This window comes from Marmota marmota, unplaced genomic scaffold (genome assembly GCF_001458135.2).
Source record: "Marmota marmota marmota unplaced genomic scaffold, marMar, whole genome shotgun sequence".
In the NCBI taxonomy this organism is placed as follows: Eukaryota; Metazoa; Chordata; class Mammalia; order Rodentia; family Sciuridae; genus Marmota; species Marmota marmota.
In genome coordinates this window covers 2,063,649-2,090,332 of record NW_026000077.1, presented here as the reverse complement: position 1 = coordinate 2,090,332, position 26,684 = coordinate 2,063,649, and the positions used below count along the sequence as shown (strand labels likewise).

General features: G+C 34.3%; 1 protein-coding gene and 1 non-coding gene across 2 annotated transcripts in view; both read right to left on the bottom strand.

Moving 5' to 3' along the window:
* Magi3 (membrane associated guanylate kinase, WW and PDZ domain containing 3) overlaps positions 1-26,684 on the bottom strand; it is a 299,449-nt gene that overhangs the window by 44,080 nt on the left and 228,685 nt on the right. The window contains exons 5-9 of the mRNA XM_048814597.1: positions 26,186-26,395; positions 20,048-20,222; positions 16,766-16,845; positions 4,792-4,849; positions 245-339 (exon numbers count right to left, since the gene is read on the bottom strand). Coding sequence (XP_048670554.1) covers positions 245-339; positions 4,792-4,849; positions 16,766-16,845; positions 20,048-20,222; positions 26,186-26,395 — 618 coding nt within the window. The remainder of the gene's footprint in view (positions 1-244; positions 340-4,791; positions 4,850-16,765; positions 16,846-20,047; positions 20,223-26,185; positions 26,396-26,684) is intronic.
* On the bottom strand, positions 25,363-25,466 carry LOC125620201. Its single transcript, XR_007351798.1, has one exon. It is a non-coding gene; the product is annotated as a U6 spliceosomal RNA (small nuclear RNA).

The window sequence follows — 26,684 nt, the reverse complement described above, 5'->3', positions numbered from 1 at the left end:
AAAAATCTCTCCATTCCTTCCAATAATTTCATATTTTTTATACAGTCATGAGAAAAATCTCAGTATTCTCACAATGTTCAGATGTTTCATTAAGACTATTCATATCTTTTTAGTGGCAACAATTAGACACTGTATGTTCAATTTCAAAGCCCTAGCAATGAAAAGTTCAAACTCATTTTTATTAACTCAGCACACAAATTTCACAATTGATTTTTAGAAGAATAGTTCAAACACAAAGTTTTACCTGGTTTTGAAGACCCAATTTCAGCCTGTCCTAACTGCTTTTTTCTTTTGGCTTCCTCCACTGGATTTTCAAACTGGGTTTTCTGGTTAAGGTGACTATAAAATGAAGAAAAATATGAGAAAATTACATATTTTAACATAGACCATCATACCATTTTGTCACCATAGATTAAGAGATTGATATGTATGTATTCAATAGGTTACAGAACACAGAGAGACTGACAGAGATAAAAAGGCCCGCAGAAGGAACCTGGAAGTCAAAGCTACTGAAGCTTATGAGACACATTAACTGTAGCTTCTCGGTAAATCCAGTCAATATAATGAGTAACAACTGTCGAAACTCCACTAAAAACCTTACCAAATGTAATCAAAAGTGCTGGTAAATTGGTCAGTTAAAAAAATTTTTTTTAAAGGAAGTTAATGATAGTAGGGTTTTAAGTTTCTCCAAAATGAAGCAAGCTGTAGAGATACTTTTGAAGAACTTTTTGAAGAATATCATAGCATATCACTTGCCCACGTCAATTCAGTAGCAACTAAGAAAAATGACTTTGTTTTATCACACTGCCTTATAGAATAACTCTTTCCTTTTACACTTACATTTCTTCACAGTTATATAATAATTTAGTTTTATGAGTACAAGATAAGTTTAACTAGCACTTATGATCAGGAACAGTCCCAACTGACTCTTGGAAAGCAGAGAAATCTGAGGGAAAGTAGAAGGATGTGGGAAGACTAGAGGGCAGGTCATTAGCCAATAGAACTCAACATTCCATGGGCAGCAGTTGTTTTACACAGGGAATACAGTGAGAGTCAGTTAAGTGAACACACTGATGTTAAAAAATAAATTAATAAAAATATGTGTAAAACTATTAGGTCTAACGTAGAAATAATGGGAACCATATTTAGCACTGCCACAAAGACATTTTAGCCAAATGATACGTTTTCCAGTAAAGTCCACTTTAACAACTGACATTACTGGGTAACAATTAAACATCAGATCATGAGAGTTTCAGGATATTATTGTTTTTGGACAGGCTTACTATTATAAAATCTACATATAAATAGCTACATAAATCAGATATATACTTTGTCATTTGTGAACATTATGGTGATAGTGGTGAAAGGGCAGCAGGGTCAAAATAAATAGCATATAGAAAAGAATGTTAGGTTTCTTTGTCATTTAGGCTTCTAGGGCATATAAATTCCACAACAAATGTGGCTGTTTAATTTCAGAACTCTAAATATGGCAAGTTCCACTGGAGATCCTCTGGGTTCCAATTTCACTAAAGCTTAAGCATGCTTCTGCCTCAAACTAACAGAGGCACATTAAGTTAACTGTTGAAACCTCTGTGAAAATGAAATTCTTAGGTTTTTATTAAATCTAAGGTTTTTAAAAAAAATTATTAGGTACTGACATTTTACATATTCTTAAGAAAAAAACCAAACAAACTAAAGACTGACACTCAGAAAAGAACAAATCTGTTTAGAAAGAACCCTTGGCTCCCTTTAACATTATTATCTAGAATGACTCATTTTGCCACCCAGGCATTAGACCATAAAAAGTAATGTTTTGTATTTATATCCTCTGTAATGTGTGGGAGAAGAGGGTAGAAGTATGCATATGATAAATCTTTTTCCTGAAAATTCTCTGACAAAAGAATAGAAGACTTAATGAAGAAAGTTAAGTGCATCTGTTACCTTAAATTATTCAGATTAAAACAAAACAAAAAATGAAAATACTCTCCTTTTCATTTAGTTACTTATATACACATATTATTAAGATGTAACAAACAAATAAGATGTAACAGATTTTGTTTTCCGTATAATTAGCCAGGGAGTTAGAGAGATTCCATAAATAATTTTCTTCCTAAGAAAGAATATCATAGATTGTCAGAAAAATTAAATAAGGGTTGCAGATAAGCATAATTAAACATATAATATATATTTGGAATATCTGTATCACAATTTTGTGTCTAATATCTAGATTTTAGAAATTTACCTCAACAAATTCATGAAGAATTTGAGATAAGAAACCAGATATATATCAGAATTATATATAATTCATGTTGATGAATTATATTCATCAACAATATAATTGTTGATGAATCTTTATTTAATTTATTTATATGTGGTGTTGAGAATCGAACCCAGTGCCTCGTACATGCTAGGCAAGCACTCCACCACTGAGCCAACAATCCCAGCCCAAGACGCCTTTAATATGATACAATAAAGCCAAGATTTTTAAATATGTAAATATTTTGTAAAGTCCTATCATTAAATTCTGAAACAAATTCATTTAAAAAAATAATCCATTTCAGAATATCACCCTTTAAAATAAAAATTCACGTAGAAAAAAAAATGCTATTGCAGTTGTTGTTACTCCTCAAAGGCTCCTGCCAAAAGCAATCATTGTGCCATCTGGTTTGACAAAGTAAGAGAGCCAAAGAGTAGCCATTCAAGTAACAGCTTTTTATCTCCATCAGTAAACTCACTGCAGATTACTACAGTTGAGATTCAAAATGTAGCTCATCTGGGAATCAAGCCACACTCTGTAGCTCAGCTGACTCCATACTAATGTGCATCTTGAGTACTGTCTGCTCTTTCTTAATCTAATAAATTATCTTCCTGTAAATGAGCTCATTCTGGGAATAATCACACAAAATCTCAGTGCTACTGCTGATGTTGTTGCTTTTAATTCAGGCTGTTCCACGTACCTCCATGACAACTGGGAGCATGTCACTTCAGGATTTGCCCTAAAGTTGCTTCAATATTATATTCTTGCTTAATGGGAACAAGATCATTCATCTCAAGATTTTATAACAGGCAAATGACTTTCACCTCTTTCCCATGTATTCAAATTTACTTGGAATGGCTAATAATGAGAATCATTATCTCAGAAATGTTCAGCAGTGTCAACGGCAAATAATAGTTTATTGAAGCCCAATTTAAATAGGCTAAACTATAAGAGGAAGAAAAAAAATCCCATAAAGCCTTTTCAGTTGGCTTTCAAATACCCCTTTGACTTGAAAGACAGCTGTTTTTTCCCTTTTTTTAAACTAAATATGCCTTAGAAAAAATAACAAAAGAGCTGCTGTATACTCTTCATATCACATTTCATCAGTATCATCAACATATTAAGTAACACAATGGAAAGAAAATCAGCATAGCTATTGAAAAGAACCAACAAGCTGCAACTGTGAAGTTATACACCTAAAGGTCAATCTAATTGAGTTGCTTTCTTAGGATACATATTGGATTTTAAGGAATTCCAAAAATCTCTCTAACCAGAGTGACTCGGTAATAACCTATATTTTAAAGACTACAGTAAAAGCCAGAGATCTTACTTTAGGAATAATTGCCAGGAAATGGCATTGTTCTATGTCAACAAGTGTTGAAAAATTAGAAAGCAATCATAAAACTAGAAGATTTTACACAGGTGCAGTGGTGCACATCTGTAATCACGGCGACTCAGGAGGCTAAGGCAGGAGGATCACAAGTTTGAAGCCAGCCTCAGCAACCTCATGGGATTCTGTCTCAAAATAAAGAAATAGAAAAAGTACTGGGTATGTGGTTCAGTACTAAAGCACCTGAAGGTTCAACCCCAGTACCAACAAAACAAACTGAAACAACCTAGATTTTTGTGCTTGTTATTTTTCCAAGTGAAAATATCATTTTTGCCTTCGCCACTCAGGCAGTAGGTTCAGACTCTGAGTTCTAGGTAAATAGTTATGTTCCTGATACAATTTTTGTTGATACAAGACACCTAGGGTTGAAATCCTATCTGTAGCATTTGGGAAAGAAGGCTATTCTAATGGTTGTAACAATGTAGTGATCAGAAAAAGAAAAATCAGTTGTGACACTGGTCTAATTTCTCTGGATAACATGCAGGTGTTTTGTGCTCCTCTCTGACACACATTTATACTTAACCATAACAGTTACATAAGAAGCAACGTTCACCCCTGAAAAAAATACTAAGCCTTCTTTTATTAACTCAAAGGAGAACACACTTTTAATTGTGTATTTCAAAATGTTGGATCCTGATGTTACGATGCCCTTAAAGTCCTTTAATTGTTTTCAGAAGCATACACACTGGTAGTGTTGGAAGTGACCTGAAGAGTTCTTCTATCCAGTGCCCTCATTTCAGTTTTCTATCTACTGCTTTTCTCTTTAAAGGTATAGAAGCAATGACATTATCTCCAGCAACTAACCCTCAAAGCAACCTGTCTCTTTTTGAGATAGGATCTCACTATGTTGCCCAGATTGGTCTTAAATTCCAGAGTTCAAGTGATCCTCCTGCCTCAGCCTCCTCTGGAGCTGGGATTACAGGCACATACCAGGCTTCCACCTCTTACTTTCTATATTTAGAAATTCAAAGCCAATTTCTGGGAGGTTCGAGGTCAGTGAAGTAAGTGCTCATTTATTGAGCACTAGCTGAAACATGCACACACTAGATTCACAGAAGCAAGAAGTGCCATATCTAGTATTCCCTAAAAGTGTATGCTGAAAGGAGAACATCTGAGAGAACATTAACTGAGATAACAAACTTACTCAACATAGTATGTCCCATACTGAGGGTCCTCTATCTTCTCCCAGCCATAAGGAAGTTCTGTAAGCAAAGAAAAATGAATGAAATGCTAGATTCAAAATCAAAGAATTATCAATGTATAAGTTTGCTCACTTTATTTCACTAATACTTGGGAGTTAGAAAGATGAGAGTTCACTTTCAAAGAATAAACACAATTTAAGTCACAGAAGCTTCTTCAGTAACCAGTGTGTATCTCAGCAAGTAATTAGAAATCCTAGAACAAAAGATGACATTAAACTAAAAATCGTTTATCTGACTTATAAATCATAAAATATAATAATTATTAAAAACCATTGACTATTTCTTTTATTTAAGAAGCCTGGTAATGCTGATGTGATATACACTTACTCTGTAGCCTAATACAAGTAGCAGTTGCTTGTTAAATTCTTCACTATTATGCATAATAATTTCTGTTATTACATTCTGACCCACTTCTCTTCTGAGGAAAGCTCAGCCTTGGATTTTTGCCATTTCAAGTGAGTAATCTGGATTTGTTTAAAACCTAAGCAAGCACCTGCATTAACTTGACCTGTGCATCTGAAATAACACCAGTTTAACTACCATAGTGCTTTGAGTAGCCTGTAGCTGTGTATTCTGTACTAATAGTAACAAAGAAATATCTTACTTTGCATTCTTTTTTTGTTTGCTCTTTAGGTTTTTGGTGTTTTAGTTTGTTTTAAGAGGGAATGTCTGTTGCCCAGGATAGTCTCAAATTTGTGGGCTTAAGTGATCCTTCTGCTTCAATCTTAAGAGTAGCTGGGACTATAGGCATGTGCTACCATGTCCAGCTTTGCTTTTAAAGTGTTTGTTTGTTTGTTTGTTTGTTTGTTTGTTTGTTTATGGTGGTGCTTGACCTTGCACTAATTCCTGGCAGGCCCTCTATCATGGACCTATGCTGAGCACTCATATATTATCTATTCTAAGTTAAAAAAATATAGTGAGAAAAACTGAAAGTAAATTTCTGGTAGTTAAAAAAAAAATTCTGGCCTTTCCAATATAAACTGACTTTGTCAAGAAAGAATCTTTTTTTCCTTCCCACTTTGCATTCCTTGAAAAGTTAAGGTTTATGAAGAACCATCTCAATAGTCAGACATGGATCAAACTTGTAGGAATGTTCCTAGCAGGTAGTTCTAGTGCTATCAATTACATATAGGAGTTAAGAAGAAGGAATTTTTAAAAAAATCCACAAAATACACAATGATGTCTTATACTTTTATTTTTAATTTTTTTTTTTTTTGTAGGGTAGAAGGTACCAGGGATTGAACTCAGGGGCACTCGACCACTGAGCCACATCTTCAGCCCTATTTTGTATTTTATTTAGAGACAGGGTCTCGCTGAGTTGCTTAGGGCCTCACTAAATTGCTGAGGCTGGCTTTGAACTCACAATCTTCCAGCCTCTGCCTCCCAAACCGCTGGGATTAGAGGTGTGTGCCACCGCACCTGGCTTATTTTTCAATTCTTTAGAGTGCTTCTGCTATGCTGAAACACGTACTTTGCCATGCTGGATAGCAAACAGGATTAGAATATATGAAGAAACTTATTAATGAAAGAGACAAGTTTTCTAAACTGTTTGCCCTAATAAAAATTATTATTCTGCATTCAGGATAAAAGAATACATGAATAACTTCTAGCCTACTAGAAAAATTCTGAAATCCCCTGCCCCTATTCTCCTGCATATGTTATTACATATATATTGTTTGGTGGTTTCAAAGTTTAGGGGGGATTTCCTTCTAAAAATTTGGTTGGAATGTTTGAGGGGAACAAACAAGAATAGTGGTACAGTTCAAATAATTATGTGAAAATGGTGGTAGGATGAGAAGTACGTGATATACTTCAGTTCATTTTGATCCTCTGTAGCTACAAAGCTCACAGTCATTAGTTAACCAGGTGTGATATTTTATCACCAACTAATTGTTACATAGGAAGGAATTTTTAATTATATCTGTAAAAATGCACAATAATAATATCATCAAAGCATTATAAGATTGTTATTTTTTTCTTTACTAGACATTTTCTTGAAATAGTAAGGGGACTGAATGGAGCTGAGTATGGGTTAATTCAACAATGTACTACAAGTGGACTCACATTGTCTTTAGAGAAGGCTGGAAAAGTGAAGGAGCTATAGACACACTTGAAACAATACACTTAATATCTGAAAAATCTGCAACATTCAATAAAAAGAACATTAATAATTAATAAGGATGAAAGAGCCACATAAATATACTCCGGTGTTAATTTGGAAGTTGATTTAGCATTTTACTTATAGCAATTAGAAACTAACAGATTAAGTACAGCTCTTCTTTAGGATAGCAAACAAATGTAGCAATTTATCTTCAGAGTTAATATTAGTAATTTTAAACTCTCACCACTAATGTCATTTCAGCTTTTTTGCATGGTAGATTAATGTTGATAAAGAAGCAGTTCATTATTGCCTTTTAAAAATGAAGGTAATAAAAGCGAGACTAAACTACCTAATAATTTTACACACTATCTAACGGGTGGATTCATTCATTCATTTCCTTTCTTTCTTCCTTTTTCCCCTTCTTTCTATCTATCTCTCCCTCTCCTTCTTTATTATATAGAAATCAAAGTTAGAATCACCATATGGTACTTTTTTTAAAAAAAAATACATTTTTTTTAGTTGTAGACAGACACAATACCTTTACTTATTTATTTATTTTTAAAGAGAGAGAGAGAATTTTTTAATATTTATTTTTTTGTTTTCGGTGGACACAACATCTTTATTTTATTTTTATGTGGTGCTGAGGATCGAACCCATCGCCCCTCACATGCCAGGCGAGCACACTACCACTTGAGCCACATCCCCAGCCCAATACCTTTATTTTAATTATTTGTTTTTGTATGGTGCTGAGGAGGGAACCCATGCAAGGCAAATGCTCTACCAACTGAGCTACAACCCCAGCCCCACAATATGGTTCTTGACCTCAAGGAGTTCATAGTCTATAGACAGGAAGACAGAAGAGGCAAGTGACAGATGAAGATAAACACAAGCTTTTGTGGGGAGTGAAAAGGAATGATACCAACTATCTGGTAAAAGTAACTATGACTTACTTGTGCCCTGGGTTTGACCCCCAGGATTGGAAATGGAATAGGAATAGAATGGAACGAAATAAAATACAATAAAATGCCTAGTATACTGCATAGCACCAATGAATACTCAAGAAACAAGTTTTTAAATTATAAAGTTTAGAACTTTAATGTTATCAATTACATATAGGAGTTAAGAAGAAGGAATTTTTTTTAAAATCCACAAATTATACAATGATGTCTTATACTTTTATTTTCAAAAAATAATTTTTTTTTTTTTGCAGGGTACCACTTAGAACTTTAGAATTGATAGAACTTAAAATTAAAGTCAATATACTACAGAGATACACGCATACCCATGGTCACAATAGCACAATTCACAATAGCCAAACTCCGGAATCAACAATGGATAAATGGGCTGGGGTTGTGGCTCAGTGGTAGAGCACTTGCCTAAAAAATTCGAGGCCCTGGGTTCAATCCTCAGCATCACATAAAGATAAATAAATAAAATAAAGATATTGTGTCCAGGGCTGGGGTTGTGGCTCAGTGGTAGCCCACTTGCCTAGCATGTGTGAGGTACTGGGTTTGATTCTCAGCATCACATACAAATAAATAAAGTAAAGGTCCATCAACAACTTAAAAAAAAAAGAGATATTGTGTCCAACTACAACTAAAAAATAAACCTTAAAAATGGATGAATGGATAAAAAATATGGAGTTTTATTCAACCATAAAGATAAATGAAATTATGTAATTTGCAGGAAAATGGATGGAACTAGAGAGCATTATGTTAGGCAAATAAGTCAAACTAAAGGTCAAGGGTTGTTATGTTTTCTTTCATATGTGAAGCTAGAGAGGAAAGGAAAGAAAATGGGGGCAAGAGGGAGGTGATCACATAAAAAGCAAAGGAAGATGAGTAGAGGAAAGGGACCAAGGAGTGTGAGATGGGGAGGGAAGGGGCAAGTGCTAGGGAATGATATTGGCCAAATTATATTGTTACACTGTATGCATGTGTGGATATATAACAACAAATCTCATCATTTTGTACACTCATAATACAGCAATAAAAAAGTGGGGAAATGTGAAAAAAATGTTAGAGCTTGGTAATTAATGACATCAAAAAGGAGACAGGAAAAAGTTGGGGATGATAGCCAGTTTGGGCTTAGCCACTGGGAGATGTCATGCCATTTGTCAAGACAGGAGGGGAAGGTGCTCTGTGTGTGTGGCCCTAGAACATCCTGGTATAGATAGCTAACAAGCTTCTGGTAATATGAACCTGGTACTCAAAAGAGAAATACAGAAAGAAAAAGATTTGGGAGACATAGTGATTAAAGTCATGGAGATCACCTAAACTGTGAAGAGAGAAAGGTGAAGAATAGAACCTTAGGAGCACTGACATTTCAGTGAACAGATGGAGAAAGTAAGAATAGTCAGAGGGAAAGTATCAAAGAAAGTGAAACAAAAAGGCATGATCAACATTCACAGATGCTTTGAAAAGCTGTCAGTCAGGAAAGGCTATAGTCCACCAGATTTAGCAATCAGATTAAGGGTAACTTTAAGAAAAGCAGTTTCAATGAAAAGAGGCAAAAGTCAGAATACTGCAGTCACTAAAGAGTAAAATAGGAGATATAGTCCTTAAGATGCCTTTTTGTTTGTTTGTTTTTAACTTGGGTTGTAAAAAGGATAGTGTAAAAACTATGGGAAGATTAGGGACAAGAATAATGTATTTATTTTGAGATAGGAAAGACCTAACCTAACCATCTTTTCTGAACATTTCCCCAACAAGCTGATTCCAAAGGCAAAACTATTTTTAGCACATAAAGCAGCTGGCTGGTTCTAACCCGCCCATGAATTTATCCTTTTTTCTTTTCTCTTCCCAAAATAGGATTTTCTTATTTAAGTGTATGAATTACAATTGCTTTCTCATAGTGGAAATCTATTCAGTTGGTAATTTTCTTTTATCATTCTCTAAGCACCAAAATGACATCAACATTCAATACATTTATAAGAAGCCTTTAGTAAAAATTTAATCTTTCTTTCATGGTAAGAGAAATGGGGTGGGTTGAGAGTAGAATGGATTCCTGATGCTGTATTTTTAAGATAACTACTTAAACCAAAACACTAATTATTTAATTTGAATGGAAGATAAACATGTACATCAATTAAACCATCACACACAGTGGAAAGACACAGTTGGGTTCTGAATATCAGAAGACTGGACAGGAAAGGGCAAGTATTAGAAACTGTAAGGACTTCCTAGATCTTAAATGTTCCGCAGAGGCAAACAATATCTTAAACTAAAATACTGTTATTGTTGTTATTCTTGTTTCAGTATGTACTTGATGAAAAGCACTCTGGAGAACATCAATGCGAGTCAGATAAAGTCTATCCTGAAAATAAGACTACTGTGGGAGCTATGCTCTCCCTATTGAGAGGGGAGACACAGTATATGGAGAAAGTAAAACAAGTTGGCTGAGCAGAAAACTAAGAGGCTCAATGTTCCACTTGTGGGTTCCCTGCCAGTACAGAAAATGTTAGAAAGCGGTACCCAGTTATGGGGATGAGAGGAGCCTTACATTAAAGGAGTTCAAACATTCCTAGCATACTGAATGCAATTGTGCTTCTTTTAAGAAAGATGACCATATAATGTATTGCTCACTTTCAGAATAAAATGGGGAACTATTAATTATTCTGGGACAACAGGAATAAGATGGAATAAGCCAACCAAGATGTATGGTCACCTTTAATGCAAAGGGAATTAGGGGGATATAGTCATCCTAATTCTTCAAATTTCACAGAGGTAAAAGAAAGAAAGAAACATTTTTAGTTTTCCTAAGCCCCTTTACTTTCTTCCCAATGATAAGTGGATGTCTTATCTGACTTGTGAGTTTTACAGAACAACCTCAATATGCTTGCTCAGCTAGAGACTCCAGAGTCTCTTGTTTGGGATGCCACCTGCCTGCAGAGGTGCATTCTGGTCTGTCCTCTGCCATGCCTGCCTCATGGGAGGAGACCTGCGGTTGAACACAGCAGCTAGAGACTGAGTGCTTAGCACTGCCTCCTGTAAGGGTAAATAAAATATCATTAAGCCCACATAGCCGCAGGGCTGAAGTCACACTCACTCAACTGGCATTCTGATCTCATCTGTTTGCCTGTGTCTTATTTTTCTCTTGATTCCCAACTAGTAAATGAAGACAGGCTTACTGTTTATTGCCCTTTCCCAAACCTAACAGAATTAAAAAATATTTCCAAGGAAGGTGACCAAATTAATTCAGAAGACAGTAGCTTCTTTCCTGCCTTCCTTCCCTTCCTTTCTCCTTCCGCTTTTTATTCCTACCTTTCTTCTCTCCCTCTTTCCAAACATTTAAATCTCTACTGAAGGAATACACAATTGAATAAGACAAAACCATTGTTCTTTAAGACTGTGGTATCTAGCAGGGCTCGGTGGCACATGCCTGTAACCCCAGTGACTCAGGAGGTTGAGGCAAAGAGGACTGCAAGTTCAAGGCCAGCCTAAGAAAATTTGTAAGACCCTCTCTCAAAACAAACAAACAAACAACAATAAAAGCCCAAAAAAAAAAAAAAAAAGACTAGGGATGTAGCTCAGTGATAAGGCACTCCTGGGTTCAAAGTACAAAGTCAAAAAAAAACATGGTATTATGTTATGATACAATATAAGTCATACTGAGTATAAAGAAGAGAACACTAATTTTGACATGGGAAAGAAAGACAGAAGAGGATAAGAAATTATACTTTAAGTTGGGCGAGGGCACATGCTTGTAATCCCATCAGGTTGGGAGGCTAAACCAGGAGCATCGCAAAGTTCGAGGCCAGATTTAGCAACCTAGTGAGGCCCTAAGTAACTTAGCAAGACCCTATCTCAAAATAAAACATAAAAAGAATGTACCAGGGATGTGACTTAATGGTTAAATGCCCCTACGTTCAATCCTTGGTACAAAAAAAGAAATCATATTTTAGATTTGAGCTTAGAAGAATAGTATGTATAAGCCAGGAAGACACAGGGAACAAGTTTAGTTCCTAACAGAAGAAATGGGCATATGACAAAGGAAAAAACATTACTACATCAGATTTATGACATGAAAATATTTTGAAAAGAAAATACAGAATATGGTTCAGTTATTAAAAATAATCTTTATGCTTTTTACCAAGGAGTCTGGGTGACAATAGAGAGCAAGGGAGAGGAGTTACATTTTAAAAATATTAATTTGGTGGTATTAATTGGGTATAATTTAGTGGTATTAGTATTAATTTAGTGGTATTGAAGGTTTTTGATCCTGCAGGCTTCTCTGTAAAAATTTGAACATATACTCACAAGACATATATAAATTTATTTACGTGTACATATGTATTACTCTAATATGAATAAAACAAGCATATATAAAACCAGATGTTTAAAAAGGAAGCAATTAAATAATTATCAGTACCTTGCCACTGAACAGTGTCATACTAATTTGTCCCTCAGATACTGCAAGTAGCACATGTGATAATTTGACATATGGAATGAGTAAGAATGCTGTTACCAATCTGCACAGAAAATGATAATGAAGCTTAATTTACATATAGTAATACATTTATATTTATATATATTTGCAATAATTATATTATGGAAAATAAGTTCTAACATTCTCTTCCTGTATATCAATAGATAGTTTGAGTACCACTGTTTTCATACCATTGGCATAAAGGATATATTTAAGGGATAGAATTAAGTAGAGGAAGAAAGATCAAGAATACTCAAATATGCATGGTAATCAAAAGAATGAAGAAGATATAATATAAAGGAAAAAGCATGGATAGAAGAAAATAGATAACTAGATAGCTATGTGAAAAAGCAAGTGTAGGCTGGGGTTGAAGTTTAGTGGTAGAGTCTGCCCAGTGTGCTCAAGGCCCTAGGTTTACTCTCCAGTAAACCGCCCTCCCCCACCAAAAAAAAAAGCAAATGTAGCAAAATGTTAATTATAATATCACAATGTGGGGATGGATATATCCATCCCCACAGAAAGACATATATGTGTGTGTGTGTGTGTCACTGCAAAATTCTGTCAGTTTTTTCTATATATTGAGTATTCTGAATAATAATATATTGGCAAAACAGGAAAAAGAAAAAAGCAACAGGGCTTAGAAACTATATAGGAAATAAAGCAACAAGAGAAGAAGAAGCAAATGTGATTGCAAGGATTTGGGTCCAGATGATTAGGAGGATGGTATACATGATAGAAAGAGAGGTGTGAGGTGAGGAGGATGTCAAATTTAATAGGTTTATTTTGGAGCTGGGAGTGTAGCTCAGTAGTAAATAGAGCATTTGCCTAGAATGTGCAAGGCCCTGGGTTGGACCCCTAGCATCATCTTAAAAAAAAAAAAAAAATTGGACAATCAAAAACAAAGGCTCAAAAACAAAAGAAAAACACAAATACAATTTGAAATAGAGGACAATACTAAAGATTTAGTAAATTGACAGTGAAAGCTACTTCTTTTGTGAAGTATGTAAGTCCTTTGGTTATTTATTTAAAAAACATTATTGAGGTATAATTTACATACTATAAAATTCATCTGTTTTAAGTATATAACAGTAATTTTTAATAATTTACTTAGTATGCTACGATCCAGTTTTAGAATATTTCCATCCCTCCAATAACATCCTTTCCTGTTTTTTATAGTTAATCTCTATCGCAATCCTTAGATCTGGGTAACCACTAACCTATTGTCTGTTTACATAGATTTGCCCATTGCTGACATTTCATATAAATGGAGTCATATAACATCTGGTTTTCTAGTTTCTTTCATGTAGCATAACGTTTTTAAGGTTCATGTGTGTACAGTATTTTGGCCCTTTTTATTGTTGAATACTATTCCATTGTAGGGTTATATCACATTTTATTTATCCATTCATTGGCTAGTGAACATTTGGGTTGTTTTCACTTTTCAGATATTATAAATAGTGCTACTACAAACACATGCATACAAATTTTCGTGTGGACATATATTCTCATTCCTCTTGAGTAGATATCCAGGAGTGGAATTACTAGGTCATATGATAATTTATATATAACTTCTTTTTGGGGGGGGTACTGTGAATTGAACACAAGAGTGCTTTACCACTAAGCTACATCCTAGCCCTTTATTATTATTATTATTATTATTTTGAGACAAAGTCTTGCTAAGTTGTTGAGGCTGGCCTTGAACTTCCTATCCTCCTGCCTCAGTCTCCCAAGTTGCTGGGATCTTAACTTTTGAAGACATTGGCACAGTGCTTCCAAAGTAGATGCACCATTTTACATTTTGTGCAGCAAAAGGATAAGGGTTACTGTTTCTCTCCATCCTCCCAACATTAGTTACTATCTTTTGAAATTATTATAATAGTCATTTTAGTGGGTATCTCATTATGATTTTAATTAGAAAACTACCCTAATTACTAATGATTTTAAGTATTTTTCATTGGTCATTTGTATAACTTTTTTAGTGAAATGGCTATTTAAAAGTTTTGTCCATTTTCACTTTGGTTTGTAAAACAGTATTTTATAAATTCTAAACATAATTTCTTAGATATATAGTGCAAAATCTGTGACTTTGTCTATTCATTATTTAATGTATTTTGATGAAAAGAAATGTAAAGTTTTTCTTTTTTTATTGATTTTTAAAAAAATAAATGACAGCAGAATGCATCACAATTCTTATTGCACATATACAGCACAATTTTTCATATCTCTGTTTGTATATAAAGTATGTTCACACCAATTCATGTCTTTATACATATACTTTGGATAATGATGTCCATCACATTCCACCATCCTTGCTAAGTCCCTGCCCCCTCACTTTCCCTCCCACCCCTCTGCCCTATCTAGAATTCATCTATTCCTCCCATGGTCCCCCTCCCTACCCCACTATGAATCTTTTTATGAAGTACAAAATATCAGGTTTCTTGACAGGCATGGTGGCACAGACCTGTAATCCTAACAATTCAGGAAGCTGAGGCAAGAAGAACACCAGTTAAGAGGCCAACCTCAGCAATTTAGCAAGACCTCGTCTCAAAGTAAAAAAATAAAAGAGCTGGTGATATAGCTCAAGGGAAGAACATCTTTGGGTTTATTCCCTGGTACCACAAAAAAAAAAATTTTTTTTTTCTTCTGTAGTTCATACTTTTCGTAGCTTCCCTAAGAAGACTTTGCTAATCCCAAAGTCATGAAGATACTCTTTTCTTTCTAAAAGTTTTATGGTTCTAGCTTTTCTTTTTTATTTTTTAGTTGTAGATGGACATAATATCTTTATTTTATTTTTATGTGCTGAGTATCAAACCCAGCGCCTCATTCATGCTAAGCAAATGCTCTACCACTGAGCCAAAATCCCAGATCCATGGTTTTAGCTTTTATGCTAGGCTTTTGATCCTTCTAAAAGTAGTTTTTGTGTATGGAATGAGGAATCACTGAAGCTCAATTTTCTATGTGAATATCAACTTATATCAGCATCATTTGTTAAAGACAATTTCCTTTTTTCATTGCATTGATTTGGCAATTTGCTTGATAATCAAGTAATCAGATTATGTGTGCATCTATTTCTGGACTCTATTCTGTTACACTGATCTATTTGTTAGTGTGCCATTAAAACACTGTCTTACTATAGCTTTATAGGAAGTCCTCTAAATTTGTCTGTTTTTTAAAGATTGTCTGACTACCAAAGCCTCTGTATTTCCAGATTATTTTACAATAGGTTTGTTAGTTCCCCCAAAATAATCTATTTGAATTTTGATTTGGACAGTATTGAATCTAGAAATAAATTTATGAGAATGGATACCATTAACAATATTGTGGGATTCAATCCATGAGTGCAGTACATCTCACCCATTATTATGGGTCCTTATTAACTTTTTTCAATGATGTTTTGCAGTTTTCATTGTTAAGAACTTGCATCTTCTAACAGATATATTTCAAGATTTCCAATTTTTTTGATGTCATTATTAAAAAAGGCTGAATAATTCCATTTTCAACTGTTTTTTTTCCCTAGAAAAATTCTTCCTATTATAGCCATGCTGGACAAAACGTGGTAATTCTGTTTGATTGCACCTTATTTTCAAGAAGATATAACAAACAATTTTGGATGAGATAAATTCTACTTACTTAAAAACTATACAATTTATAGAACATATAACATACAAGACAGATAAGACTATCTGGTGATGTTTACAGAAATAATTTTTCCATTAAGTAAGAAAAATTTTGTGTGTGGCGGGGGGATATATTATAGACTTTCATTAAGTTTGTATTGCTGTCCTAATTTTAGCGAAGGAATAGTTATAGACACTAGCAATTATCCCAGTGTATAATAAATTAAGTATATATTTGAATGCTCAACAGATATGACAGAGCTACATTGTGGTTGGGAACACACCTAATTTACTGAATAGTTACTTAGGATTTAAAAAATTTTTTTTAGTTATACATGGGCACAATCTTTATTTTGTTTATTTATTTTTATGTGGTGCTGAGGATTGAACCCAGGGTCTCACATGTGAGAGGCGAATGCTCTACCGCTGAGCCACAACCACAGCCTCAACTTAGAATTTTTACAGTTTGTATTTAGGGCATATGTTAAAAACAGGGAAATTTATTTTTATTAAATTTTTAAAGAGAAAGAATTACAATCCTCATACAGGAGATAAATAAAATTTCTCATAAATTATTTATATGCATATAACATAACTACCATATATGTATATGTATATATATGGCATAATTACCATATTCAGTTGATTATGATATCCATCCTTATTTATGTACACTATGGTTTGTTTAGGGTTTTGAAAAACTCACTAAGCAAGAAGAGTAAGAAAGGATTAAGAGGATAAGCATAGTATAAAAAAATTCTGAATCTCTACCTCCATCTTCACAGTCTTCAGGGGCTTTGGCTTTTTTACAGAGACGAGGATCCAACCAGGTGGTCGTCTTGGTATTGTGGCTGTAGAATAAAGATCTCAATTAGAAATAGCAAAATAAAGAGGAAGAAAAGTAATTCCAAAGCTAAGATTAAAAGTGACTAAAAAGCATATGGTATTAGAACATTTATCTCCTACAGCCTCCATTTGTATTCCTCAAATTCAATAATCTTATTGTTCTCAGTCTGTTACTTCAAAACTACCAAGACAGAAAGATAATGCTAGAGGCACTAATTTGAGAATGAAGACTTTAAAGAAGGGATCAAATGCCAAGTACAGAAAAACACTTTTTTAAGCAGTCAAAAACATTTCAAAGGGTGGGCACAGAGCCATAGATTGCATCACCTAGCCAGCTAAGTTGCATTTAAAACCTTGTTAGCTTGCTGGCTGAATTTCTTCTTTTCTTCCTTCAGAAAAATATTATGTTTCTTGAGTATCTATGATATATATATACTGTCCTGGGGTCTAGGAATATAGAGACAAATTATCAGACAGAATTTCTGCCCTCACAGGGACTCCTTACAATAAATAGGATAAAATAAAACAAAAGTTTTAAAGTGGCTGTTTCTGCAACATGCAAGGAAAAACAATGTGTTTGTTCATCCTGCGGGGGTGGGGGGAGAAAAAAATAACTTGCCCCTGCTTCTTTCTATGAAGCAAGTCAAAGATACTTTCAGAGAGCAGTGTCTGTTTAATTCCATTACAAGCCAGTCAGCTAGCTTCAGGTCAGGTCACCATGCAGTAAATAGTAATGCTAAAATGAAACTATCACACTGCTAAGTAGACACTGTTAGCTTAAGTCTCCGAAATACAAAGATATTAAAGAAGAAAAATTTGCAGAAGAATATACATATTGGCAACAAAATGTAAATTAATTATTAAAAGAACTGTTAGAATAACAACGTGAATACGTTTTTTCCTCAGTATCTTTAACATGAGATAAACTCAGTACTCTCTGCCTTGTCCACTCTTAGGAGATGAAGTCAGTGATTTCAGGGCATTAACCGTATCTCCTATGCCTTTTCTAACCCCAGAGCTGCTTAGAGAGACATATGAACATTTTTTTTTTTTTGGTCTGCTGATAACAGGTAATCTATGTAGAAAAAAAATGGAAAGTGTTTCTAGAAAGTCTGTGCTTATTTCACTCTTTCAGAGAGATAATCTCCCCAAGTGAAAATCAGTTAAATCAGTTTTAACAAAATAAAAGGAATCGGAACTCAAAGAGGTCTAGGAGTACACAGATGGTTAGAGGGAAAAAAAAACCCACAACAAAAACCATGGAGGTATCCTGCTAACCCAAACTCAAAACTGCTATATGAGAAAAGCCCAACTTTGATTCCAATGAGCCAAAATTTTATTGATTAAATCAGCAGATACAGGCAATCCTGTAGAATTTTGCCTGATATTTCCCAAGGTTAAAAAAAGAGCTGTTTTTAGGCTATTCCTAACCTGTAATAACTAAAGACTATGGACCTATGTTAATATTCTTTTCTTACAGATGCAGACTTTAACACAAATACACCATGCTAGTTAAACACAAATCAAACATATTGACTATAGCAAACAAATAGCTTTATCTAGAGTAAATTTTCAAGTATTCTAAATATTAACCCCTTATCCAATATGAAGATAATTTCTCCTGCCAGTGTTCTTTGCTGTGTGGAAGTGTCCAAGTCTGATGTGGTCCCACTTGTCTATCCTGCTTTGTTGCCTCTGTTTTTGGTGTCGGAAGTTCCTGCCAAATCCAGTGTCATGAAGCTTTCCCCTGTGTTTTCCTCTAGAAAGTTTACAGTTTGGGCCTTACATTTATGTTTTTAATACATTCAAATAATATTAAACTATAAAGAGATTTCTTTTATACATTCTCTGCACCTCCGTAACATACTTACTTATCTCTATTCGTAGAGTGAAGTATTGTCAGATCCAATGTCTCATAATCTGTTTCTAAAGATATTTTAGCCACTTCTAACCTTAAAGAATCCCTTAAGTTTCTGGGGTGTGGTAGCATACACCTGTAATCCCAGTGGCTCAGGAGGCTGAGGCAAGAGGATTGCATGTTCAAAGCCAGCCTCAGAAACTTAGTGAGGTCCTAAGCAACTTAGGAGACCCTGCCTCAAAATTAAAAATAAAAAAAGACTGGGGACGTGGGTCAGTGGTTGAATACACCTGGGTTCACTTCCCAATACTTTAAAAAAAAAAAAGTATCCCTTAAATTCCATAGACAGAAGTATATCTTGTTGTGTCTGTTTTGTATAATGTTTACATAAATTTATTAATTTCTGCATATGGTAAAGAGAATAACATATACTCAAGATCTATGTTTTTTGAATACTAAATGCTACTTAGTACAGCAAGGTGCTTATTCTATGGGAAGGATCTGGAATTAGAACCATTTGAGGAAACAGATTCAAGTCCCTCACCTTAATTAACTTCTGAATATATATTCTTTGTGTGTGGTGCCCAGTCCTCAATACTTAACTGTTATTTGTCAATATTCTATAACTTCACTATATTAATCTTCTAACTCTGAACACACTGCTTTAAATGAGAATAACAAGTGCATAAAAATTAAAAAAAAAAACTTCATAATGAAACTTTTAGTAAATTATTTGCATAATATTATTCTCTGATGCAAACAACATTCAGTTTTAGGTTGATCTAATCATGTGGTATTCAGTACTTTATGAATATTACATTAATAATGCTTTCCATAAAAATTTTTACTTTTATGCATCTATAGTGTATCAGTTACTCTGAGGATCAGTGAAATTTCTTCCTATATTATTTACCTATATTGTTTGAATACATCAAACCTAAATTCTAGGACTGACAATACTTAGCTAAGATAATAATATGTACTCTGCCATGATGATAATTCTTAAAATGCTCATGAAGTTGGATAATCTACCCTAAAGTTAAAAAAAAGGGCAAAGCTAAGCCTCCTTTATTCTTTACATTTTCCATCATTAGTGAGGAGTGTATTTTCAATCTCCCTACTTCTATAAAATCAGAGGCCAAATATATTCTTCCTTTATCCAAGTCAAATAAAATGAAATGGTATCCAGGGAAATACCTAGATTAAAAAATCAATTCTTACTTGTATAAAAAACATTTTTAAACAAAGAAAAAGAAATGAAAGGCACACAACCAAAATGAGATTAACACCATTCCAGACAATCCTCACAGTGACAGGGCAGATTAGAAGAGATACAGACATTTGCTTACTCAATGAAGTAGATCATCCCCGTGTCAGTGTAGGCCATCTCCCAGTTTTTGGGTAGTGGTTCCAGAGTCTCATCTCTCATCATATAATTTCTAAAGTCCACGGAGCTATTTGTTTGGTTATAACTTGGAACAGTCTTCATCCAGTCAGATGACTCAGAATGCCTCTCTCTGTTTTCTGTCATTGTTCAAAACAGAACAGCATGAAAAGTAGGCAAAGTTATACTCTTCTTTAAGTCCCTCTTCATTTCTAACAAAATGCCAAACATTTTTTATATATGTATATATATAAAATATATAAACCCCACGAGAGAGCGTTGCCCCTTTGAATTTTCAGGCCTAATCAGCTCGTGCCGGTCCTCTAACGGACCTACTTAACCCAGTGAGGATGAGTGTGCAGCTGCTGTCCCCACTCTAGCGGGTGGGCAGCCATCTCCTTGCTTCCAATAAATCTCTTGGCTGAACCTCTATTTCGGTGTAATAGATCCACTTTCATTTCATATATATATATACACACATACACACACACATATTTGTGCAATTATATATTTCAAATTTACTTATTATGTCCTCATTCTGCTATAAATTTTGAGATAACAAATAAACATACCCAATTCTTTTCATTTACTAATTCACATTAACCCCTAGAGTATATTTGATGCTAGTATGGGAGAGTAGCAACAAAACAACTGTGGATTCAATTCAGTATAAATCCTAACAGTAGCATCACCAGTATTTATACATATATATGCATATGTCAAGCTCTATTCTAAGTGATTAACATTAACTCATAATCCTCACAGCAACCCAGTATATATTATTACTAAACTCATTTTATAAATTGAGAAAACTAAAAGAGAGGTTAAGTTAACTTAGTCAAGGTTACATAGTCATTAAATAGCAAAGCTAGGATTTTTTTTATATACTTTATTTTTATTTATTTATTTTTATGTAGTGCTGAGGATTGAACCCAGTGCCTCACATGTTCTAGGCAAGCGCTCTATCACTGGCCACAAACCCAACCCCAAAGCTAAGATTTGAATCTAAGTGGTCTTTGCTCTTAACTGCTACACTAAGCTGCTCATACATTTAAAAAACACTTTTTTAGTTGTCAATGGACTTTTTATTTTTTAATTAATTTATTTATACGTGGTGCTGAGAATCGAACCCAGTGCCTCACACATGCTAGGCATGCACTCTCGCACTGAGCTACAACCTCAGCCCATGCTCATACACTTTTAAAACAGGTCTTTAAATAAAATTTGTCTTTAAAAATTATACTCAAGGGGCTGGGGTTATGGCTCAGTGGTAGAGTGATGTCTAGCATGTGTGAGGCACTGGATTCAATTCTCAGCACCACATATAAATAAATTGATACATAAAATAAAGGTCCATTGACAGTTTAAAAAAAGAATTACACTCAAGGGCTGGGATATAGCTCAGAGGTAGGGCACTTACCTACCAACTAAATAAATAAATAATAAAATTATACTCATTAGACTTCGTTGTTAAATATAATTTTGGGGTAATATTAAAATCCTTTTAGAGTCCCAGATTCTATAATATAAGCAAGTACACTAAAATTTGGTTATTGTATAGGAAGTCAATAATTCATGCACTCACAATTTGTTTCTAGAATTTAAATGATGTTACACAATAATATCACTGTAAAAACTTCAAACTGCAGGCAATGACTAACAATCAGAAAATCTGAGAAAGGCCTTAGATATCATTCCCTATAGTATTTCAACTCCAACATCCTTTATCCAACAAAATCATACAATTCATTAATATTTCTACTTATTAACTTTCACTTTCTCCAACCTCTACCCATTTCCCTATTGCTCTTCTTATCCAACTTAAATTCCAAGATCAACCACTATAATCACTTCCAAGTACTCCTGATTCCTTTGCTTCAACCTGACTTCATCACACTTGCCTGGCTAAACCATAACTCTGCTTTTTCCACCTACTCAATGCTAGCACATGCAGTTGAACATAGACAATGCTAAGGAATTCAGCTTAAATTCATTATCACTAACCTCAGTGGATATTTAATGATACATGACAATCATAGTACATTTATTTGATTCACTCTGACATGCTCCTAGTTAAATATTTCATACCTTCCTTCTCCTTCAGTCATCTACAGTAGTCCTCCTTTTCTGAGGGTGATATGTCCCAAGACCACCCCCTCCCCAGTAGATGCCTGAAACTATGAGTAGGAATGAACCCTATATACAGAGTACTTTGTCCCCCCCCATATATACATACCTATGATAGTTTAATTTATATATATGTACAGTAAGAGACTAGCAGTAATCACTGATAATAAAAGTAGAAAAATTATAACAATATACTGTAATAAAAGTTTTATAAATGTAATCTCTTTCAAAATATATTATTATACAGTAATATTTTCTTACTGCCGTCAGTGTGGATAACTGAAACCACGGAAAGTGAAACTGCAGATAAGTGAGGGCTATTGTATGACTTTCCTCTTATCCTTAATTTCATTTGGTGACCCTGTTTCCCATTTCACCAAGAAAATGGAAGCAAGCAGAAGAGAACTCTGCAAATTCCCACCATTCCGTCTATACAGCAACTATACCCATTTACTTCACCATCTGTTACTTCCTGAGAATTGTCCATGTTCCTAGCTAAAGCTAATCCCCATTTATAAATATAGCCTGTCCCCTCTTGCCTACAGCAATTCTCTCATTCTCATTTTCTTCCCTATTTATTAGATCATATCCAGCCACATAAAAACATGTTATTCCCAAATTCCTTAAAAACAAAATAATTCTCCTTCTCTTCTGGAAACCATCTCATGTCTGTCTTTTCATACCAAACTACCTTGACAGAGTTTATAATTGCTACTCCCACTACCACTCTTTCAATTCTCTCAGACCTTCTCATAAAGGCTTTTTAACTTCCATCAAAAACAAACAAAGAAACAAACAAAAACCCTGTTACTATCAAGGTCTCCAATATTGTCCACATTGCTAAATCTAATGATCAATTCTCAGTTCACATCTTACTTGTGCTCTCAGCAACATCTGAATGGTGGATCACTTTCTTCCTTGTATACTTAGTGACCCACTAACTGGTATCCCTGTTTATACCCTGCCATCCTGTGTCTATTCTCAACACAGTATGCAGAATGAGCCTGTTAAATCTGTTGTGTACTCTTTTACTCAAAACCTTATCATAGTTTCTAATTTCAGTTACAGCCAAAATTATTCTAAGTACCTACAAGACCTTGCGTAATATGCATTCCTCCCCACCCCTCATTATTTGACTGACCATACTGGTTTCTATCCTGCTCTTCTGTCTTTCATCTCTCTGCTCCAATCACACATAGTGCATTGTCTATGCTGCACTGAACCACACTGGTTTCCTTGCTGTTGTCTGAATATTGCAGGCATACTTCCAACTCAGGGCATTTCTCTGTCTGGAAAGCTCTTCTCTCAGATATTTAGAGTTTATTTCTTTCTTTCAAGTCTTTTCTGCCTATTTAAAATTGCAAACCCTGACCTATTTCTTTTCTTTTTCTTCTTCTTTCTTTCTTTTTTTTTTTTGGTATTAAGAATTGAACCCACTATGCCACATCTCCAGTCCTTTTTATTTTTTAGAGAGGGTATTGCTATGTTGTTTAGGGTGTCCCTAAATTGCTGAGGTTGGCCTCAAATCCATGATCCTCCTGCCTCAGCCTCCTGAGTCTCTGGGATTACAGGTGTGTGCCACTATGCCTGGTTTGACTCCACTATTTCTCATCCATTCTCCTCTGCTTTACTTTTCTCTTTTGTACCGGCTAACACACCACCTGATATTCATTTTTGCAGACCACTTCTGACTCTCTTGACTTTCCCATTATCAGGTAAAGTCCATCAGGACAGGGGTTTCTGTCTGTTTTGTTCACTGATTTATTCCCAGTATTTAGTACAAATGGCTAGCTAGCAGTTAGTAGTTTAGAAGGCACTCAACAATTATTTGTTGAGTAAATAAAAAATAAACAAAATGCATGATTTGTTTTCTATGCACAAAAATAACAAAAAAAGGTACCTAAAATAGAAATCAATCTGTAAGGGAGTTACATTCTTGGGAAATAAGTATTATGATCTATAATACTTCTAATATAGTTCCAAGTGACTGAGTAAGGGAGTTTGTATAACATCCAATGACTTGGGAAGATGCTGTTTATGTTATACTTATTTTGGAAAAAAATTTTAGCATCACTACATAACATATGTCATCCTATGTGGGCATATTAGCAACCTTTGGGGTTAAATCTTTAGCAAGATATAAAATATGTATTGATGTATACAAATAAGGCACTACCTACCTTTTCCCTACTTCTACTCCTTAACAATTTTCTGGTTTTTCATTTAAATACTTGGAATATTTTCTCTTACAAAGAAATATATAACCTAATGTAAATATCCTGTGGTACCTAAACACAATAGAGAGTGTACAAACTGACTCCCACACACTCTTGGATGTGCTCCCTTTAAATATTAATATCAGAGTATGAAACATCTGGTTTAACAACTGTCTTACATGACTAGCATAAACTATTGATATTCAGATAGGTTTATCTCTTAGGGAATCACAGTGATCACCATAAAGCTCTGCATTTGGATGTTAAAAATAAAAAAGAATCTTCTTTCCTCCTAAGTCAAGAATATATAATTCCATATTGGGACAGATTCATGGTCTCTAATCCTAGTGTTCACCATTTTAAAATATTAACAGAATTAATTTTGTAGGACTGCAAATTTGACATGAATATTAAAAGTCTATCATATCATATTATGATATGATAATTTCCCTTAGTAATCTCTAAAGAATTAGGTATAAATTTCCTTAAACCTTTCCAACCCCAATTTCAGTCTTTACACCCAAATATATCAAGTAATTCATTTAACATTAAACATGCTATGTGGCACAACGGTGTGAGAAATTAGAATGATAAAATAGAACTCCCAATCTGGAGAGGGAAATAAACAATGAATATATTAAAACAATAAATATAATGTAAATGGCAATTTTTTTCACACGTGAAAAATATTCTTTATTAATTTCTCTCATTTCATTACAAAATGTATGTTGGAAACAATTTGAATAACCTACTTGTGGTTTTTTTGTTTGTTTTTGTTTTTAAATCCCTGGCTTCAAGGACTGAGAATCTCCCTATCTTTTACCAAGTATTGGGAAACATTGATTATTGTAGTCAATAGGTTATCATTCTGCTATTTATTTTCTCTTCTCAAGCTCTGAAAAAAATGTCCTCTGTATAAATTAAACAACAACACCAAAAAAATATAGAATGCTTCACAAATTTATGTGTCATCCTTGTGCAGGGGCCATAATCTTCTCTGTATCGTTCCAATTTTAGTATATGTGTTGCCAAAGTGAGCACTAAATGGCAAATTTTAATAACTGATGAAGAAAAGATCAAGGTCCTTTGGGAAAATGATATGGAGATGGGGACATGATATGCAAACTTGGGGACATGAACAAGTTTTTTTTTTTAGTTCCTACTTTGTGCCAGGCACTGTTTTTGGTACACTCCCAGTTACAAACTTAAGAATCACAGAATTATTTAGGGATACTGAATAGGATATTTCACCACTAAATTTCTGTTGGTTTTATATGTAATAAAAAAATAAGAGCGTCAAAGCAAAAAAAAGAAAATTTTTTGAGTGAATTCAGAATTTAAATAAAAATATTAACAAACCTTTTGGATAATTTTTACTGGCATATATCTAAACTTCCAAGTACTTTTGTTTGAGCTAAAGGCTACATTATAAAACATCTATATTTTGCTTTTATCCTATAAAATAGGACGTAAGTCAATAAGATTTCCCTATTCCAGAGTCAAAGATGAACCTCAAATATTTTAAGGAATACAGTAATAGCATATTATTTTATTACTGGTAGTTTTTCATACATTTATTAAAATTGGGACAACCCATTTTAGTTTATAGATGGTCTACAGAAATATACATTACTCTACACACAGCCTTCTCAAAACATTGGAAGTTTTCCATGCTTCAGCAAAAACTTTACTACTTTCAATTAAATGTCAGTACAGCCAACCCATAACATCCATTAGAAGTTGTTCATCTGTTTACTGACCTGCGCTTCCACTGCCATTAATAGCATCCTTGTCTTCATCTTCTTCCTCTTCAGGAAGAGAGCTGTCCATTCTTTCCATCTTGCTAACAGATGTTGTTCGTTTTCTTTGGGATTCTGTGTCAAACTCATTATCAAAGAGGACCTGATCAACTGGATCTGGCTGGAAAGGGCTGGGTTCTGCTGGAGGCTTGGGAGTTCCATAGAAGTTTCCTGAAGTGGACAAAATAATAGCAGCTGAAATCTTCATGCTGAATTGACTCAGAATAATATGGCCTACTGTATATCCCTACTGTTTCTTACACTGAAGTTTTGGAATATCTACCATTGTCCAAAAGGTCGACCTAAGCACTCCTTGTGAGAGAAGGAGGTAGAAATAACAGAAAGAACTAATTTCTCAAGAGCCCTTTATCATATATCATCTAACATTTGAATACTACTAAGGCCAGGAAGTTGATCCATCCATCCTTCCATCCTCCCTCCCTCCCTCCCTTCCTCCCTT